The sequence below is a fragment of the Trichechus manatus genome, unplaced genomic scaffold, assembly GCF_000243295.1.
Source record: "Trichechus manatus latirostris isolate Lorelei unplaced genomic scaffold, TriManLat1.0 scaffold00035, whole genome shotgun sequence".
In the NCBI taxonomy this organism is placed as follows: domain Eukaryota; kingdom Metazoa; phylum Chordata; class Mammalia; order Sirenia; family Trichechidae; genus Trichechus; species Trichechus manatus.
The window spans coordinates 7,908,148-7,928,705 of NW_004443971.1; the positions used below are offsets into that span (position 1 = coordinate 7,908,148).

Sequence of the window (20,558 nt, forward strand, 5' to 3'; positions counted from 1 at the left end):
AAAGAAATTAAAAAAATAAACATATAATTTCACCATTCTAAGACAACTGTTTTCATCTGAGTAAATCATTTTTATTCTACAAGAATCAATGTTTTACATAAACACAATTATAAGTATTTGTTATTCTGTGTTGTATTTTCACTTAAGATTATAACTTTAATATTTTCTGTTTCTTCATAATTATCACCATAAACTCTGCATTATATCTGATACACCATAATTTATTTTAAAATGTCCTAAGATTTAACATTTCAAATGCTCACAAGGTCTTACTGGTATAACCAAACCAAACCCACTGCCGTCAAGTAGATTCTGACTCATAGAGACTCTATAGCCACCTTGTAGGACAGAGAGAACTGCCCCATAGGGTTTCCAAGGCTGTAATCTTTACAGAAGCAGACTGCCACATCTTTCTCCCGCAGAGCCACTGGTGGGTTCAAACTGCTGACTTTCCGGTAAGCAGCCGAAAAATCTGCTGCACCACCAGAGCTCCAATAGACAATATAGACAATAATATAATGAAGTGTCAATTAAAAATCATTTTACTCCAATTAAATTAATCCTAGGGGTTTATTTACTTGGTTAAAGAGTTTATGACACTCTTACTTCATTTCCCAAACATTCTCCCCACCAGGAACGTCTTCCTCCCTAATCTTTATCTCTAAATTCTACTCACTTTTGGAAGGCTCAAATAACTATGACCTCTTCCTTAAAGATTTTTCTGCCTCCTCCTCCCACAAAGAAGTGGTCCTCTTCTTATCTGAACTCCCATAGCACTGTTCTTTGAAGAGTATGTATTTCATTTAAGCACCCTGGAGCAATGTCATATGTACTTCTGTCTTAAGTGTTCTAATAGATTGTAGACTGCTTGAGAGCTCAGTCCATTTCTTATTCTCCTTTGTAGTTACCTAGAGATTTTCTGTTCTTTCAAGCTGTCTGTGTATTTTGGTTATATTTTGTCCAGAATTCCTACGTGTTTCAAGTGAGGTCAAGGTGAGAGATGGAAGAAGCTTGCTCTGTCAGCTCAGTTAGACATATTAACATAAAGCCTTAGGATTCTTATTTCTTCTGCTCTCTAAAAAAGAAGCGGAAGAAATATATTCACATGTGTTGCACAACCTCAAGTCTACCATTGCAGGGCTGAGTTTCATCCAAAAGAAATACTGAAGAAGATTTGGAAACCAGGTTTCATAAACAGGTTATAGGGGAGATCCTGGAGAGAGTTTGTTTCCTAACTCTTCTTCTGTCTCAATGGGTCATTTTAAGGATATAAGTTCTAAGGCATTTTCTCAAAACGAGAGGTTAATTTTTGCCTCATAGTTTTTGGTTAATTCGAGGTTAATTTTTGCCTCATAATTGGTGTCTCATATTAAAATGTGAGGCACACTCTGAGCTGAGATCCAAGCTTTCCCATTCTCCCTACAAACAGGAAATGAAATCCGCCACTCCCCATTAATATGTAGCTGGTTCTGGTCTTAAGAAGACAACCACAACACTTGACCTTTCTACATTCTGAGTGCAATAACGACAAAAACAACACACACAGAGTGCATTATACAACTGCATTCGGTTAATATGAAGTTGCATTTCACACAATGAGAAATAAATCTGATACCGATTTCAGAATCAAGAAGAAAGTTTATTCATAGGTGCATTTCTATTACCCAGTCTATTCAGCTACAATATCCAGGCAACCTTTTTGCTACCAACTCAGCTTTTCTCATCTCCAGAGAGTATTTCAGTTCCTCCATTATGAGGCCACTTTTCTCTAATCTTTGCATAAAGTTCTCTGTGGCTTGACAAAGATCCTTACTCTCCTGAAAGGCAAACTGAAAAAAGAAATTTTTTAAAAGTTACAATTGAAGAACTGAGACCCAGCTGTATACTCAGTTATATACTCTGAACATATAGCAGTTAGGTCCCCGAATGGGGGCTCAGAAAAAGGGGCTTAAGTAGGGATCTGGGTCTTCAACATCATGAATCATTTGTATTTTCTGGCTCAAATATATATATATATATATACACACATATATAAAATAATACATATATTAATAGCATCCCAGTATAAAATATAAACCAAAAGAAGAGTTTCAATGAACATTGATCTGCTCAGTATTTTGGGGAGTCTAGAAGGATTTTAAAAACTTTTCACAGCAGTATTTCCAAGTCTCAGGCATTGAGTTTATGTACCTTGCTCTCTCTATACAGGCACACAAAATAACATCTCTGACCAATAAGGACTTGTAAGGAATTTGTGATGATGATAGTAAATGGAAACTTCTTTATATAAAAATGTGTATTAATGTAGTAGTCCATTCACTCCATTCTACAGTCAAATCAAGGCCAATCAACCCATTCAAAAACATCATTCCAAACTTAGTATGTGCCAGGAACAATGGCAGGCCCAGAGATACAGCTGGGAACAAGTCATCATGACCCCACTACTTACAAGGGCCTTCTCAAACTCAGTCTTAGGGGCTGGTACACAGACTGGAACGGCACCGCTCCACTCCCCGTCGATGCACTGCTGGTGCTGGGTGCCCACCAAGTGGTACCTGAACAGAAATTAGGGTGCAACTACACTTAGCCTTCCCACTTTCTGAACTGGGCAGCTGAGCCTGGTTTTATGTAGCTGTACTTCATACTGTGGTAAAAACGTGCCCCTGAGCCTTAATGCATGCTCAAGTTATCTCAGTATTACAAAATAATTATAAAGTAAAACCACTTTCCAGGGGTGGGAGTAGGGGGAGCCAAGTGATGATCAAGCCATAGAATACAGAGAGCTGGGAAATTCTGAACCTGTGTGTGTAAAGGTTTTTGAGTGGGAAGAGTGAGGGAAGAAGTACCTGATTATTCAATAACCTCAGAGAGTATCTGTCATCTGTGCTCTAAAAAGGAGTAGAAAGTTAGAGCCATCCCTCAAATAAATCTCAGTGAACAGACTAAAAGGGAGCAGTAGCTTTTAATCAGAAAAAAATGAAAGTTGACTGCAAAGTCCATTGGAGGTATATAATGAGATTGTCACACCAATGAGGTCACATGCCTCTGAGTTCATAAGATTAAGTCAAGAGAAAGAAAAGGCTAGGTGATCTGTATGCTGGGTGACCAAACCAAATCGGTGGCCATCAAGTCAATTCTGACTCATGGTGGCCCCATGTTTTGCAGAGTAAAACTGCATTCTGTAGAGTTTCCAATGTTGTGAACTTTCGGAAGCAAATCCGCAGGGTCTCTGGCTGGGTTCCATAGACAACTTTTGGGTTAGTAGTCGGGAGCTTAACAATTTGTACCACCCAGGGACTCCTGCTGGGTGACCAGGCAGTCTGAATTTAGGCTAGACTTTAATTAGGATGCTTTAAAGATGTGCACTCTGAATCTATTTCTGTACTTTTGTGTGTTCTGTTTTTCTGTAAGTTTTTTGGTCTGTGGTTCTTAAGAAAAATACGCATTTTTCATACTTTATCTTGTTTTAACAAAGGGAAAAAAATGATAAACTGATTAGGATAAATAGCGGGATTGGTATGCCTCCTAAGGACTGGTAAGAGCTAGTAGTAGGCTAAAGCAGCTCTCAAACACGGAATGAGCCCAGAATTCTGAAGCAGTAGGAAATCAGGAAGCTAGGTTGAAAAAGATTGGGTCATTCCCAAAAACAATGCTCCTAGCCAATCAGCAAGATCATATTTCTGAATGGCTGCATTACACTTACCTCTTTTCACAATAATAAGTAATGTTAGATCCTGAGTTGAAATCACTTCCTTCAAAATAGCCATGAGGTGGATTCCCAGGAGGGTCACAGTCTCCTGAGAGAAAGGGGTACAGAAATGATCGAGTTGAGAAGGCCAGTTAAACACAATTCGCAGCTCCCCCTAAGGGCAACTGTCTATGCCAGCACCGGTCAGTTTGATAGCACATAAAGAACTTGGGGACGTGTCCTCTAGGCATTTCCTTCTGATCTAAATCATATTTGTCCATGTGAAAGACCTCTCCCCCACCCAGTTCATTCTCTGAGTCATTAGGAATTTGGGAGTACTTTCTGACCGGCTGGAGCTCAAGGAAGGGAAGTTTAAATTATAGAGACGCTAATTGCTAGTGTACCAGAAAGAAAAAAATAGATTAAAAGTAGAGGCTGAAGAAGTAACTCCCTAAGACAAGAGAGAAAGGAAGTGGACTCAGAAGAGAGGTTGGAACAGAGCTGGGTAATATGGGTGTTCAGATAAACAGGAGAACAGAGCTGGGAGGAAAGGGGATGAGTCTGTGTAGAATTGTGGAAAGAGAGCTGGGCGAGGTACTAGGAGTTACGAGTTTTGATTCTAGTTCTTCCACTAACTATGTGGCACCAAACAAGCCACTTCATCCCTCTCATCTTTCTTCCTAATCTATAAAATGAGCAAGTTAAATAATATCTCTAAGGTCCCTTTCAGCTCTGAGATTATATGAGTATAAACAAATTGATCAAGAGGAAAAGTTATATTAAGAATGGCTATCATTTATTATAACATAAAAGTATTCAAAATAGTTGAGTAAAAACAGCAAATCATAAATGATCATGAATAATATTATTTTTGTAAAACAGTCGCACGCAAGCATATATGAACCAAGCATATATGAACAACAGAAGCCTAGAAAGTGTTATGTCAAAGCACTCATCATTCTTTTCGCTGGGTAGTAGGTTTGTGGGTAAGTATTTTCTTATTTTCTGTATTTTTCTACAGCAAAGATGTATTACAGGCAGTCCCCAGGTTATGAATGAGATCGGTGAGATCCATTGCTAACTGTGTCTTTAAGTTGAATGTGTAGGTAAGTTGGAACCGGTGCAGCTGGTTCCTATTTAGCCTTACCTTAGGGCAGGAAAAGGCTCGAAGTCTTTTCAATGATTTAAAAGCTGCACGTGCAGCACGTCTAGGTGATTATGATGAAGAATTTGTTGCGAGTAGGGGGTGGTTCAATCATTTCAAAGTGAGGGCAAATTTACACAACCTTAAAGGGCAAGTACAAGTTGTCCGTAAGTCAGACATTCTTAATGCGAGGATTTACTGTATTTTACTGTCGTGTTGTGTCCTTGAGTTGATTCAGACTTATAGCAACCCTACAGGACAAAGTAGAACTGCCCTGTAGGGTTTTCTAGGCTGTAATCTTTATGGGAGCAGATTGCCAGGTCTTCTCTCCCGCAGAGCACTGGGTGGGTTCGAACTGCCTACCTTTTGGTTAGCAGCCAAGCACTGAACCATTGCGCCACCAGGACTCCTCATGTATTACTCCAGCAGTTAATAAATAATTTTTAAAAGGTCAAAGATTGAGTTCAAAAGCTGAATAGAGGAAAGGAAAAATAATTTCTATGCATTGATTCAGGAATACCAGGTCAGAAAGGGTCTGGGAACTTCTAACAGCACAGTTTTGAACTGCGGGAGATGATGTGCACCCTGAGTCTAAACAGAAAGGAATCCGATTTTTTCAGGGACCTAAAGTAAATCGACAACATTGGTTTGGTTTTTGTTTTTTAACAAGCTTCCTAGATTTGAGCGATGAAGTACCACAAAAAGATAGCGATACCGTGTTGGGAGCTAGAATACAAACTACTAAATTAAAGCAGAGTAAAACAGAAATGGCCTGGAAGAAATGAACAAATACTTTAAACCTGTGCCAAGCTAATGGTGTAAAATGATACTACAGTGAAACCAGCGAGAGCCAGAACTCAACCGGCTTGCCTCGTTTTTCCTGGTCTCTCAAGTTTTCTGCCTTTGACAGGGTGCAGTCTTACCACTTTCCTACTGCTCATTTTAGTGCAAAAGTATTTGAGTTTTCCTTCTCTGACAGATTTCCACCTTCACAGGTTCCAGCTTCCACAGGTTTTACTGTATATGATTGTAATTTACTGCATGTATTATGTGTGTACGTTTTAAGTCAACACTAAATTTTCTTATTTAAGAGCATATGTAGTTTGTGCTTCTAAACTGCCTGTCCATTTGATATTTTAATAGCTAAAACCAAAATACATCCAGTTATATTAATTTACACCCTCATCAACATACATAGCTATTTCCTCATATCCTGAATGATGTTAGATATCAGTATTTTTAATTTTTTGACAATCTGACAAGTAAAAAAAATTGTATCTAATTTTAATTTCCATTTATATAATTACTAATAAAGTTCTATAGCCTTTCATAAATTTGGGGAATATAAAGGCTGTTTGGGGACATACCCATTGCCGTCGAGTCAATTCCAACTCATAGCGACCTATAGGACAGAGTAGAACTGCCCCATAGAGTTTCTAAGGAGTGCCCGGTGGATTCGAACTGCCGACCTTTTGGTTAGCAGCTGTAGTCCTGGCGGCGTAGTAGTTAAGGGCTACAGCTGCTAACCAAAAGGTCGGAGTTCGAATCCACCAAGCGCTCCTTGGAAACTTAGTCTAAGGGGCAGTTCTACTCTGTCCTGTAGGGTCGCTATGAATCAGAATCGACAGCAACGGGTTTGGGTATTTTTGGTTTGGGGACATGGTTTTGGAATTGTCTATCCTCAAAACTTTGCCATTTTTCTGTTGTGTTGTCTTTCCCTTACTGATTTCTAGGGGCTTTTTGTACATTAGAAATATTAACTCTTTAGCCATCAAATATATTACAAATGTTTTTGCCAAGTCTGTTACTACCTCTTAATTTTTATGATGTTGTTTACTATATAGAAGTTTTGATTTTATAATGTAGTTAAATCTGTCCATTTTTTCCTTTTAACTTCTGAGTTTCTTGTTACTGCTTAGGAAGGCCTTCTCTGCCTCAAGATAGTAAACATTGTCTCATATTTTATTTTCACAATTTAATAATTCTGCTTTGTAAATTTATATAGTTAAAGCCATTTGGAATTTATTTTTTATATAGTGTGAGCTAGAGCTCTAATTTCGTTTTCTTCCAAACAGATAACTAATTATCTCATTACTATTGAATACAGACTTTTCTCACTCATTTAAAATAAGCTGTTCTACTTTTCTGTGCCTGTAAATCGACTCGAAGTCACCTAACAACAACAACTTCGCTGCTTTAATTATATATTAATCATAGAACTTATAATTTGCCCTTTTAGTGCTATTTTGCTTATAGTACTTTATGGTTTCCTCCCTTTTGATCCAGCCAACTGTATACATTACTTACATTTGGAAAAAAAAAAAAAAAAAAAACTATGTTCATATATTTATCCTTCCAAATAAGATTAAAAATAAATTTTTTGTTTCAGGTATTTATTTAAATTTCAGATTCTGACGAGGATTGCACTGATATCTTTGTAATACTAAGCCTGTTCATCCAGAATTATGGCAAAGCTTTTCTTTCATTCAAGTCTTGTTATATGTCCTTCAGTAAACGTTCACATAGGTCTTGTGACTGAGATTATTTTTACATTTCAATATTCAACTAATGATTATTAATATAAAGTAAAACTGTTTATTTTCAATATTTATTTTGTATCCAACTGTGACGGTTAAGGTTATGTGTCAACTTGGCTAGGCCATGATTCTCAGTGGTTTGGCAGATATTATGGAATCATACTCCATTTTGTGATCGATATGAGCAGCCAGTCAGTTGAAAGCTAATCCATTTTCCTGGGGGTGTGGCTGCATCCAATATACATGAATGTTCTGGCAAAGCTCTCACTGGATCCTGCATCCGACTAGTCATCCTCTGATCTTGGGATGTGAGCCAGCAACCTGCCATCTAACCTGCAGATCTTGGAATTTGCCAGCTCCCACAATCCCATGAGCCAGGAGCCTTCCACTTTACCTGCCGATTTTGGGTTGTCAGCCCTTGCAACCATGTGATTCAGGAGAAGCCTCCAGCCTGACAACTGACCCATGGATTTTGGACTTGCCTGCCTCCACAACTGTGTGAACCATTTCCTTGAGATAAATCTCTCTCTCTCTCTCTCTCTCTCTATATATATATATATGTATATACATATATTCACACACGCTTCACTATTTTCTACTGTAAGAACCAGCCTAAGACACCAACCATGTACAACCATGTATTAAATTTTTAGTAGAATTTCTTTGATCTTTTAAGTATATTTTGTAAATACTAATGATACTCTATGACCCAACAATCCTTCTCAGAATCTATTCTATAAAAATAATAGCATAGACAAAAAGATACCCATATGATAACACTCACTTCAACACTTGCTATAATAGTAAAAATATGGAAATAAAGTAAATGTCCATTAATATGAGAAATGTGGAATAAATTATGGCATATCCACAGGCAGTCATTAAAAAGCAGGAGATAGAGCTACATGTATTGGTCTGAAAAAGATGCCCATTTATATTGTTTTATGAAAAAAAGCAATTAAAAAATATATAGTAAGGTGTTTGAAGGTGTGTGTGTAGGTATATGTATGTGTATGTGTTTATTTAAAATGTCTGCATAAATAAAAGATCACAAAATAAACACATCAGACTGATTACTGAGAGGTGTGAATTGTAGGAGTAGAAGAGGGAATTTCACCTCTTATTTTATATATCTTTTTAATGAATGAGTTATGGAGCCTTTTTTTTTCTGTTTTGTGTATTTTTCAAATAATAACTTTAAATCGTTACCTTGAAATAAAAAGTCTAATGGCCCAACTACCCTGCATTGGACCTAGTGGGACAGGAATATTCCTTGAGAAAAGAAACAGGTGTGGTTTGGATTCATTTCATTGGAATGTATCACTTGAGTTGAGATTTGGTTCCTGTGAGCTCCACTTGTTTGTAGTTGCCTGCTAGACCCTACATCTTTCCCAGATACAAAAAAGAGGAAAGCATCTGTTGTGGATTGAATTGTGTCCCCAAAAAATATGTGTCATAAATCTTAACCTCTATTATTGTCGATGTAATTCCATCTGATAATAGAGTTTTCTTTGTTATGTTAATGAGGGCATACCAGTGTAGAGTGTGTCTTAAGCCAGTCACCTTGAGGTGTAATAAAAGCAGATTAGGCAAAGAAGCAAGCAAGTATGAATGCGGGGAAGATAGATGCCACATGGAGATCTCCAAAGAATGGCAAGAAAAATGCTAGAAAAGCTAAGACAAGCATTTTCCCTCAGAGCAGACAGAGAAAGCCTTCCCCTAGAACTGGTGCCTGAATTCAGACTTCTAGCCTCCCGGTGAGAAAACAAATTTCTGTTTATTAAAGCCACCTGTTTGTGGTATTTCTGTGATAGAAGCACTAAGACACTAAGAATTGCAGGGATGTAGCCAATGCCTAGGAAGTCACTGTTAATCAGTATCTTTGGCATTCACCATTGTTTCTCTTGCACTTACTACTTTGGCAGATGGGAAGGGGAGGTGCCCAGGTGTGGTCTTCTAGACACTGGCTCCAACTGCTGCCCTTGAGGATATAGTGATCGTCGCATTGAAATGTGATTTTGTCGCTCACCTTCACAGGCCCCAAGGAGTTGAACTCACCATGAAACAGCACAGGGTCAGGACAGTGGCCCACTGAAGAAGCAAACAGGCAGTGATCTGAAAATGCTAGGCTGAAGCCTGCCATCGCAAAAGTCAGACCTCTTTGGGCTTCAGTGAGAGCACAGGAAATGAGACCAAAAGCAGCACATTTTTAACAGGGACAGGTACATGGTACCAAACCTTATCAGTGCATCATGAGAAAAGACTAGGTTGACATAAGTATGGCAGAAAAGGTCTTAGTCATGCATAACAATCACATGAATTGACAACTGAATTTACTAAAAGTAATTAAGCATATAACTGGAAATTACCAATAGCATGTTCATTATCCTATTATGTTAAGCCTTGCTCAAAATTCTTGAGTCCTATGTTGATTGTTTTGTTTTGTTTTACCCATGATGTAGAAAAACAGGAGAGAATTCAGAGGGATGTGAATTTGATAATATGAATAAAAGATAAAAATATTCACGTGCTTTATTGTAGAAAAGAAGGTATAAAGGATAACTAATCCAGTTATTCTTAAAAATAGCAGTGATAAAGAGGATACAGACTACTTATTCTTCACCTTTACAAAGGATACCACAAATGAGCTTTGCAACCTTGAGCAAGTCACTTGGTTCTTGGTTATCGCATTTGTAAATTGAGAACATAAATTTTTCCCAGTTCAAAAGTTATATGATGGGTGAAATAAAATGATATGGCATATTTATTCCAAAGTAATAAGTGAAAGTATAGATGAAACAAGATTAGTCAGGTGCTGATAGTTGTTGAAGCTGGGTGATGAGTACATATGAATTAATTTTACTCTTCTGTCTGCTTTTGTATGTTTGAAATTTTCTATAACCTAAAATGTTTGAAAGTTGTATGAGATTCAGCAAAATTGAAATAAGCTTAAAGTATAGCCAAAAAAAAAAAGTTTTAATATATGGAAAAAAATCTCTCTTTCCCATAAGGATGATTGATTCCATTAATTCAATTAAACTAATAGTGATCGAGAGCTGATCATATACCTTCTAAGAGATGTTCCATTTCACTCTTCTGTCAACTTTTATATGTTTGAAATTTCCCATAATATGAAAAATTTTAAAGCTGTATGAGATTCAACAAAACTGAAATAAGCTTAAATTACAACAACAACAAAACAGTTTTAATATATGGAAAAAAGTTTTCCTTCCCATATTGATAATTGATTCTATTAATTCAATTAAATTAGCACTGATCAAGAGTTGATCATGTACCTTCTAAGAGAAGTTCCATGACTTAAGGTACTTTAAAAATGGATTCCTAGAAACTGAGTAATTTTTTCTTATAAAGTGTTAACGCGGCCTACTGGAGGCAGGACACGATAGAATACAGTGGATGACAAAGTGAGTAAGGAAGCAGGAAGACCAAACTTACAGAGGCACGTGGGAGTAGGGGCATCCCACTCCTTAGAGGCATTACAAAAAAGTGTTTTCTTTCCTACCAGATGATAGCCCTTGAGACAAAAGTAAGTTCCCAGAATCTGTCCTTCCACCTCCTGTGCAACAAAAATGCTATTGTTCACTGAGGGAAGCTCTGGACAGTTCTCCGCTAGAAGGAAAAAGAAAACAGATTGACTTGGCATATCATGTGCTGTGAGGAAGTTCCTGTTAGATTCCCCCAACCAAGCGTTCTTTTTGCTGGATTATTGATTCTGATTCTGTCTTGTACTCTTTCATGTCCATGTACATACACGTACCTCCCCTTCCCAAAATTTCCAGTTTTATTTCTACAAAGATAACAGGAATTTCACTCAAATTAAGCTACAAGCTACCCACTCCTAAAGAAACAACCCCCTTCCCAAATAGCAGTCCTGGAGTTTATTAACAGGTAAGACCTCTCAGGATTTTGAAATTGGTACTTTTTTTTTTTTTTTTTTTTTTTTTCTCCCAGAACGAAAGGGAAAGTTAAACTGGTAATCACCCACTTAAGAGAGGAGGATCATCATTAAATATTTACTAAGTCCCTACCAAGTGAAAGACATCAGACCAAGAATTTGAGATTTTTCAATAAAGGAAAAAATAATCTCATTACAACTCTAAACAGAATACATCATAACCCACAAGCTGATATCGAGTGCCTTGTAAATGGAGCTTAAGGAAAAGCATACATACCATCTGAGGCAGAAATCAGCCATACAACCACAAGATAGCACACAAATTGAAAAAACATCTGGTGATCAATTACTTGACCCAGGCTGGAATTAACCCAGCCCAGACACCTGATTTGAATCGGACTAAATCTTCTGATCTTACTGAAGACCAGACAAACCACTTCCCTCCTAGAGAAGAGGTTGTTCTGGTCTCCCTTCCCCTGAGGATACGAAAAACAAAAAAACAAATCCAACCACAGGAAATAAGAACAGCTGTAAGGAAGGTGGTACAGGGAGGTACTTTGCAAAATCACAAAGGAATGGAAAAAGAGCTGCTAAATTTTAAAACTCAGTTTCAGAAATTGCCCAGTTTCTGGGAATGCAAATTCAGGTGACCAGTCCCCTTTGAACTTCTGGTTTATCCTTCCACACAGACTTGGCCAAATCGTGTTGCCATGACATTGACCTCTGTCAATGTTTGCCAGTGTTTACAGTCCATCTTCTGTAACTCTCTCCAGCACCGGGGGTGGAGGGGAAGGTGCCAACCTTGTTCATAACTCTTACAGCAATTAGTTGGTTCTCTGTGCTTTAAATATAAACTCAGGGTAACAATTCCTACAAAATTTTTGGTTTCAATAAAATAATAAATATAAAGCACCTAAGCACAATAGTAAGTTCTCAAATACTATTCTCTTCCCTACTCATTATCATTACTTTGTAATAATTCTTTTATGTCTTTCTCCCACAATAGACTCAACTCTAAGACAGAGATTTTGCCTCATTTGTGTTTGTGTTTCCTTCCTCTTCAACCCATCATGCAAAGCAGAGTTGTCTGCTAAATGAATATAAGAAATGTAGGAATAAATGAAAAGAATATAGTCAACTGGAAACTATCACATTCCCTAAAATCCATACTGATCATTTATCAAATATTGTATGCTGCCTTATTTTTTTCATACCTTATCTTTGTTTAACTGTGAATTCCTAGAGAACAAAAGTATAATTTTCAAAAAGTTAAAAACATGATACTCATGTAAATACAAAATATAAAATTTATTCAATTCATTAATTAATGAAGGAACCATTCAAATGTTAAGACAAGTTCTAAGGAGAATTTGAAGAATAGAGATTTATATAGCCTGTCAGTCAAAGGCATTCTTAAATGGCTTTGCTAATAGATGTAAAACTGGTTGGTATCCTAGAGGGCAACTGGTGTGCAATGGGTTTCTCTTTATATATGGCCTTTTTGACCTTGGGTTTATAATTCTGCCAAAATAATTGGCTGGGCCACAATCTTGCAAGGGATTGATTAGTTTACTATGCAAATAAGGTAAGTAAAACCCTTGCAGGGATTGGTTGTGTACTATGCAAAGTGGGTGACTGAGGGGATTGGTCTACTGAGGTGATTGGTTGGTTCATGGTCTTGCTGAGGGAGGGGCACACCTTGAAATTAATAAGGAGCTTGCTGTGTAAGCAGCTTGCCCAACAGAGGTTTTTAGAGAGAGAGAGAAGGAGCTGTAACCCTGAAGATGGCAAGAAATGACGTGTGATGGCAAGAAGTGCCTGAGAGACAGCAGAGCCCAGCGGTAGTAGGCCTGAACAAGGCCCAGTGGCAGTAGACGGGAGTGAAGGGCCTGCCTGTGGACATGGCCAAGGAGAAGCTGAGGGCTGCTTTGGTTGGAAGCTGTCCTGATTGACAAACTCTATCTTGCCTCCTAGGCTGTTCCTGTTACTTCCAAGTTGATCCTAATCCCAAGTTGTAACCTGTTAAACCGAAACCAAACCAAACCCGTTGCTGTCAATTCTGACTCATAGAAGCACGATAGGATAGAGTAGAACTGCCCCATAAGGTTTCCAAGGATCAGCTGATGGATTTGAACTGCTGACCTTTTTGGTAACTTGTTACCTCCCTCAATAAACCACTTAATTGTAAGTACAGTTCACAAATTCTGTGAGACATTGCAGTGACTTACTGAACTCAAAGATGGGAGAAAGAGTACTGAGGGGAGGAGGAGGAGTTGGTGTTAGAGATGACAGAGTGGTATAGGAGTTTGGAGAAGTTGGACATTTGGGACATCTTTAACTTCTGCCTCATAGGAACCAGCTTTGTGTTGATTCTTATTAAAGGGATCATTTGTTTAGCAACAAACTGTAATGTTTGGAAGTAGCTTTTTGATCTAATGGAAATTAATTGTATCTCTAATGGATAAAATTTTTTTGTATTATTCTCAGATAAGAATCGTTTGCATTCCTGTTTTCTACAAATTGGCTTCTACTCCTACAAAGTTCTAGAAGAGTCCACTTAATAGAAAGTCAATCAAAATTGCTCAAGCTATGGAATCAATAATTCCTAGAGGGTCTACTAGACAATGTTCAGTAATCCATTGAAAAATTACTCCAGTAATCTCTTCTTGTCTAATCTCAAATTTTGAGTGATTTTTGTTGGCACACTACATATTCTACTTCTTCAGGAATACCTGTTCCTCACAGTGCTTTATATAGAGGTATGTACATAAAGTTTGTACATTAAACAATTGATTAAAAAAGTGAAAGAAAATTTAGTTTAGTACTATGTAAACAAAGACATAAAACAGAGCATTTATTACAGGAAACTATTGCAAATAATTCTTTATCTCAATGGTTTATTTGATATTCAGAATTACAAGGACTTTAGAAAGATATTATGTTGCTTACACTGTAGTCTCACTAATGTTTCTCCATGATTGTATAAATATCCACAGTAAGTAGAGTATATATTGTTGGGTGCCGTTGAGTTGATTTTCAACTCATAGCAACCCCATATGACAGAATAGAACTGTCCATAGGGTTTTCTAGGCTGTAATCTTTACGGGAGCAGATTGCCAGGTCTCTCTCCTGCAAAACTGCTGGGTGGGTTTGAACTGCCAACCTTTCAGCTGGCAGTCCAGCACTTAACTGTTGCACCACCAGGGCTCCTTATATAGAGACTACAAATATTCTTACAAATTCAGGTCATGAGCCCTGGTGGCACAGTGATTAAGTGTTCAGCTGCTAGCCAAAAGGTCAACAGTTCAAGTCCACCAGCCACTTCTTGGAAATCCTATGGAGAAATTCTACTCTGTCATGTAGGGTCATGATGAGTCGGAATTGACTCGATGGTTTGGTTTGTTTTTTTGCTGTCAAATGAGTTAGAAGAAAACTGTTTTGAAAATTTTTGGATTTTGAAATTAAAAGTAAGGGGTCATGGGCTTATATATTTTAAGTGTCCCAGGTTGGATAAATTAGCAACTGTGCACTCACAGGCTCTTTTACTCTCTTGAACATTAAGGACAATTTTGAACTATTCCAGATTGTTTCCTGGAGAACAGGGGTAATAGGTGGAGTGAAGGAGTAAACTGTACTCAAACTGGTTTGATTGCTTTACAATGGAATGAGCAGACAATAATTAGTGGAAGAGACCAGAAGGTGAGATGGGAGGGTAGAAATACACAAGTCAGCAATACTTGGGCTGGGGGAAGAGTTGTGGGAAGTCACACAAGGGGCAACTGTGGTGTGTGAGAGATTCTAAGATAATTAGGGAAAGATATTTTAGGAAGTTCTATGGATATTATCGGGAGAAAGATGTGGTAGCATGCTTCCATAAAGATTTATGGCCCTGGAAACCCTATAGGGCAGTTCTACTCTGTCATATGGGGTCACTATGAGTCAGAATCAACTCAATGGCAGTGTGCTTGGTTTTTAGGTATGGGTGTTATAAATGGATTCCCTTTGGTCTTTGTCAAAAGAATTCAGAAAAAAATTACACTGCTTTTCCAATTATTTTTCTTGATGTTTCTTGAGTGCCTTACCAAGAAACATCTGGGCTAGAAAAGTAGCCTTTATGTGGATTATATGAGAATAAAACTAATATTACTTTTTTAAAGGTCAAGCTGTTCATGAAACATTGTAGAATAAACTGTGGAAGAGCCCTAAAATCTAGGTGCTTGGCCTAGGAATGGCTTCTGCCTAAGATGCAGGCTGAACTCCACCTTGTTGCTTACTGCTCACTGTAGGCTGTTCTCAGAAATCACACGATGAGGTTTGTTCCAGGAAACTCATGTTGAAAATTGCAATTGCTTGCTCAAGTTAAATATCAACCAATTAGATGTAGAGAATATTCTAAAATCTTTTGTGGTTTCCCCAGTAACTGCTTAGCATACAGCCAATCAAATGTTTTGCTGTTAGTTCCTTGTAACATGTAACCAATCAGAGAATTCTGCTGTTAGTTCTTCATATACATGTACTTAAACTCTTTGCTTTGGTAGAGCACTTATTTTCATTTTGTGGACTTTGCATTTTCCTGATTCGAATTGCTTCTGTTCCTTCCATAAAAGACTTCATTTTTACAGAGACTCAAATTGTGCACTTTGACATTTATGGTGTTAGAATTGTGGGATTCAAAGGTGCATTCCTGTGGCTGCCCCCAAAGAACCAAGGAACTGGGCTCTGGTACCAGCAAGCCAATTGGTTTTCTACTCTGTGGCCTCTGGGAAGTCACCATCAGATAAATAACCTCTGGAATCAAACTCCACTCTCCATTGCGTTGAGTTCTTCAAGATTTATTGGAGGATCTGTTTTTATCTGTCTCTTGCAAGAGATTGTTTGCCTCTGCTAGTGGCAGTAGTGTGAAGTTCTGGTAAATTATTGTTGTAAAAGTTTTTGAGTTTGTGGAATCTCGGGTTCTATAAGCCGCAAAGAAACCAAGGGCACAGGATAACCAGTAAAAACCATTAAGGTGGTCACCAGCCACAGAACAGTTAAAGACTCCCATGACAGGATAAGCTGAGTCATGAGATGGGCCAGAGATTTATATTGCCCACCAGCTACAAGCAAAATTTCATGCAACAAGCCACATGTTGTTTTAAGCAACACACCGTCCAAACCTCCCAGCACTTCCTGTTAGGATTTTGTGAAGTCCGGGAGTCCTAAACTTTAAACAAGCTCAAACCTTCTTTAAAATGGGAAATGACATACCTAGGGACAATGCAGAATTCCCTTTTGGGACTCCTGCTCACTATATGGATAAGCACTATGGCTCTGATGTCTGCTTATACCTATCTGCTTGTCATCACCTTACTAAGGACAGTCTGAAAATTAGTGACCATTTTGGATTTCTCTTGATTTATCTAAACCAGTTTTTTCTGTGCAGCAAATTAGAGAACAAAGGCTCCCAAATGGGACGCCTACTTAGATTGGTATCTAAAGGCCTCCAAGACACATTCAGATAGTGAGACTGTCACCTTCTAGAATATTGTTTGCAAATTAATTAAACAAAATAAGGAGCTACAATGTCAAAACCCTGCTTCTACTTCTTCTGTCCCTTTGATACATTCCAATTAGAGAGGCTAGTATATTTCATATAAGAGACTAGGTCTCTAGCCAGCAAAATTAATTGGGTTCAGAAGGAATGAAACCAAATTTCCAACCTAATTCTTAACATTTGTCTTAGTTATTGTCTTAGTCATCGAGTGCTGCTATAACAGAAATACCACAAGTGAATGGCATTAACAAATAGAAGTTTATTCTCTCACAGTCTAGGAGGCTAGAAGTCCAAATTCAGAGCATAAGCTCCAGGGGAAGGCTTTCTCTCTGTTGGGTCTGGAGGAAAGTCCTTGTCATCAATCTTCCCTGATCAAGGAGCTTCTCAGTGCAGGGAACCTGGGTCCAAAAGACATGCTATTTTCTTGGCTCTTGTTCTTTGGTGGTATGAGGTCCCCATGTCTCTCTGCTCACTTCTCTCTTTTATATCTCAAAAGAGATTGGGTCAAGACACAACCCAATCTTGTAGATTGAGTCCTGCCTCATTAACATAGCTGCTGCCAATCCTATCTTACCAACATCATAGAAATAGGATTTACAACACATAGGAAAATCACATCAGATGACAAAATGGTAGACAATCACACAATACTGGGAATCATGGCCCAGTCAAGTTGACAGATATTTTGGGGTGACACAATTCAGTCCATTACAGTTATCTAGTGCTGCTTTAACAGAAATACCACTGGTGGATGCTTCAACAAACAGAAGTTTATTCTCTCACAGTCTAGGAGGCTAGAAGCCCAAATTCAGGGTATCAGCTCCAGGGGAAGGCTTTCTCTCTCTGTTGTCTCTGGAGGAATGTCCTTGTCACCAGTCTTCCCTGGTCGAGGACCTTCTCAGTGTAGGGACCCTGGGTCCAAAGGACGTGCTATACTCCTGGCTCTTGTTTCTTGGTGGTATGAGGTCCCCATGTCTCTCTGCTTGCTTCTCTGTTTTATATCTCAAAAGAAATTGACTTAATACACAACCTAGTCTTGTAGATTGAGTCCTGCCTCATTAACATAACTGCCTCTAATTCTGCCTCATTAACATCATAGAGGTATGATTTACAACAGATAGGAAAATCACATCAGATCACAAAATGGTGGACAACCACACAATACTGGGAATCATGGCCTAACTAAGTTTATACACATTTTGGGGGGATGCAATTCAACCCATGACAATATCCTTGATAAATAAGCCTGGATTTCCCCCCTACTGGGATGCTGGTTTGGGCTTTATGTTCAAAATATTATAAGCTGAGTATACTAGAAGTAATTTGGAATTTCAGTGATCACTTTGGGAAAAAGAGTTCCCATTTGCCTTGTCCTTTCTTTCCTCTGGGAAGCATTTGTTTTATACTCAGGTTTTGTCAGAGGGCCTGATGTCCCTCCATCTGGGACTCTGGAAAATTAGTAAGTTTATCTAGAACCTGTTTTTCTGTTTAATTGAGTCAATGTTACCCAAAAATTACTGTACACATTTTAAGAATCTGGTTTTCCCTTGTTTGTCTTCTGTAATATTGAATACACCTTCTCCTCATTTATCTCATTATCCAACATTTCACGTTTACGACAATAGTAAAAAATCTGCTATTCAACTATTATGAGCATTAGTGATGTATGTCTTCCGAGGTGTGAGGTGAGAGAATCACTGGCTTTGATGGTTAAGGTTATGTGTCAACTTGGCTTGGCCATGATTCTCAGTGGTTTGGCAGTTATGAAATGATGTAATCTGGCAGTTATGTAATGATGTAATCATCCTCCACTTTGTGATCTGATGTGGTCATCCTCCATTTTCGCTTAACACCGATTCTGCATAAAGACGTAGTCTTTAGAACATAGCCATGTCAATAAGTGGAGAGAGGATGTATAAGCCTGTGTTTTGAGCTGACATCACAGACCAGTGAATTTATGTGGTTTTCCTGTCTTGTTTTGTGTCTGGGTTTCTTTCTTGTCTCAGGAATGACAGTTGCTAGGTTTTTACTCATAAAGTATGCAAAAAACGAAATTATGAGAACATAATAATTTCCTACCTCCAGATGGTACTATTATATTAGATTATAACATTTATTCTAAGAACTTACTCTGATTGGTTCAATGATAAATAAGCACTTATATAAATTGAATAGTCCTACTATTTCCCAGGAATTAATGAAAGTGAATTCATTCAGACAAAAAGTTTTTATGTTTTGTAGTGTGTCAACTTAAGAGCAGTTTCCAAGATCTTTTTAAGTAACTTAGGCTAGATTGAGTATATAGAATGTGTTTTGTTAAGGGAAAAGATAGTAATTTTGTCCTAAAGTGAAAGAGAATAGTTGTCCCAAGATAAGGAAAGAGAAAAACACGAAAAAAAGAATTTGGATGGATGTGGAAGGTTGTGGAATGTTAGAAGAAAGTTAAATAGAAAGTTGTGATAAAGAGAAGGCAAAATTGCTTACCAAGAGAATAGTAAAGGGAAAGAATTTGTTTATCTCTTATGTTTCAAAATACCTAGACCCACTTGAACATATGTAAATGAATTGGGATGACCAATTCTTGTCTTTGATCATGAGCCAAAGATAGGGAGGGTGGGGCAGGATCAGGCCTCTTCAGCCCCCAGTCTCTGAGGCCGTGTAGCTCCAGGGAAGCTTTTGAAGGACCCCTCCCAACTAGGTGAAGATTTTTAAGACAAAAGAAAATCAGAAAAATACTGTCTTGCTATAGTTACAAGAAATTTGGTGGATGCCTATCATAAAAGAATTGTAAACAAGTTCTCTCCATTGTAGAAGAATTCTAGGAAGCCAAAAGATGGAAATCAAAATGAGACACACCTGAAATGAAAAGGTAAAAGTTTGAATGAAAATATAGACCATTTAAACAAATTTTATTTCAACAGTAATTATGTTTTAGTTTATATAGGCTTAAAAAAATTTCAAAGATCTTTAGGTAACCTACTGATACTACATTCACTTAATAGATATTCATTATAATTTAAGTTTATATACTTTTGCTTTTTATGCCACAGAAGAAATACCTATATTTAGGTTTGTTAATGAGTGTGTTTATTTTTGCCACTTAAAGGATGGTAGTATGAGAGATATGCAACAAAGACAGCCTTTAAAAGATTTATTAAAAGGGAATTTATTTGATATGGTCAAAGTTCTATTTGCTGCTACTAAGAGTTTAATGGAGTAATTTATGACAATTTTTAAGAGCTTTTAATGTCAAATAGCAAAGAATTCATGTTGTCAGGAGAGATCAGTCCCTGGAGAAGGACATCATTCTTGGTAAAGTACAGGGTCAGTGAAAAAGAGGAAGACCCTCAATGAGATGGACTGACACAGTGGCTGCAACAATGGGCTCAAGCATAATAATGATTGTGAGAAGGGTGCAGGACCAGGCAGTGTTTCATTCTGTTCTTTATAGGGTCACTATGAGTTGGAACCAACTCGACAGCACCTAACAACAACAACAACAACAAAGAATTGGGCTTCTCAATGTTAAGATAACAAAATTTTCTTTGATTACTGGGTTGAAGAGTTAATTTATTCTTTGTGTAATCTGCGCCAAAGGCGAGCGTTCAGCCTTTCATCAGAATAAGATTCCTGACTCAAAAACCTTAGCTTTGAGAGGTTCTGGCAAAATGGCACTCTAGGCAGAAGCACAACACCATCCCTCCACAGCAAAGATCCAAAAAACTAAGCTGAACAGAGAA

At 37.8% G+C, this 20,558-nt stretch overlaps 1 protein-coding gene across 1 annotated transcript; it reads right to left on the reverse strand.

Moving 5' to 3' along the window:
- Window positions 1–1,673: 1,673 nt before the first annotated feature.
- C4BPB (complement component 4 binding protein beta) lies at window positions 1,674–11,620 on the reverse strand. Its single transcript, XM_004375340.2, has 6 exons — window positions 11,563–11,620; window positions 10,826–10,999; window positions 9,284–9,460; window positions 3,704–3,797; window positions 2,450–2,555; window positions 1,674–1,829 (listed from the first exon to the last, which is right to left on the reverse strand). The coding sequence occupies exons 1-6, from the start codon at window positions 11,618–11,620 to the stop codon at window positions 1,674–1,676; spliced, it is 765 nt and encodes a 254-aa protein (XP_004375397.2).
- Window positions 11,621–20,558: the final 8,938 nt, after the last annotated feature.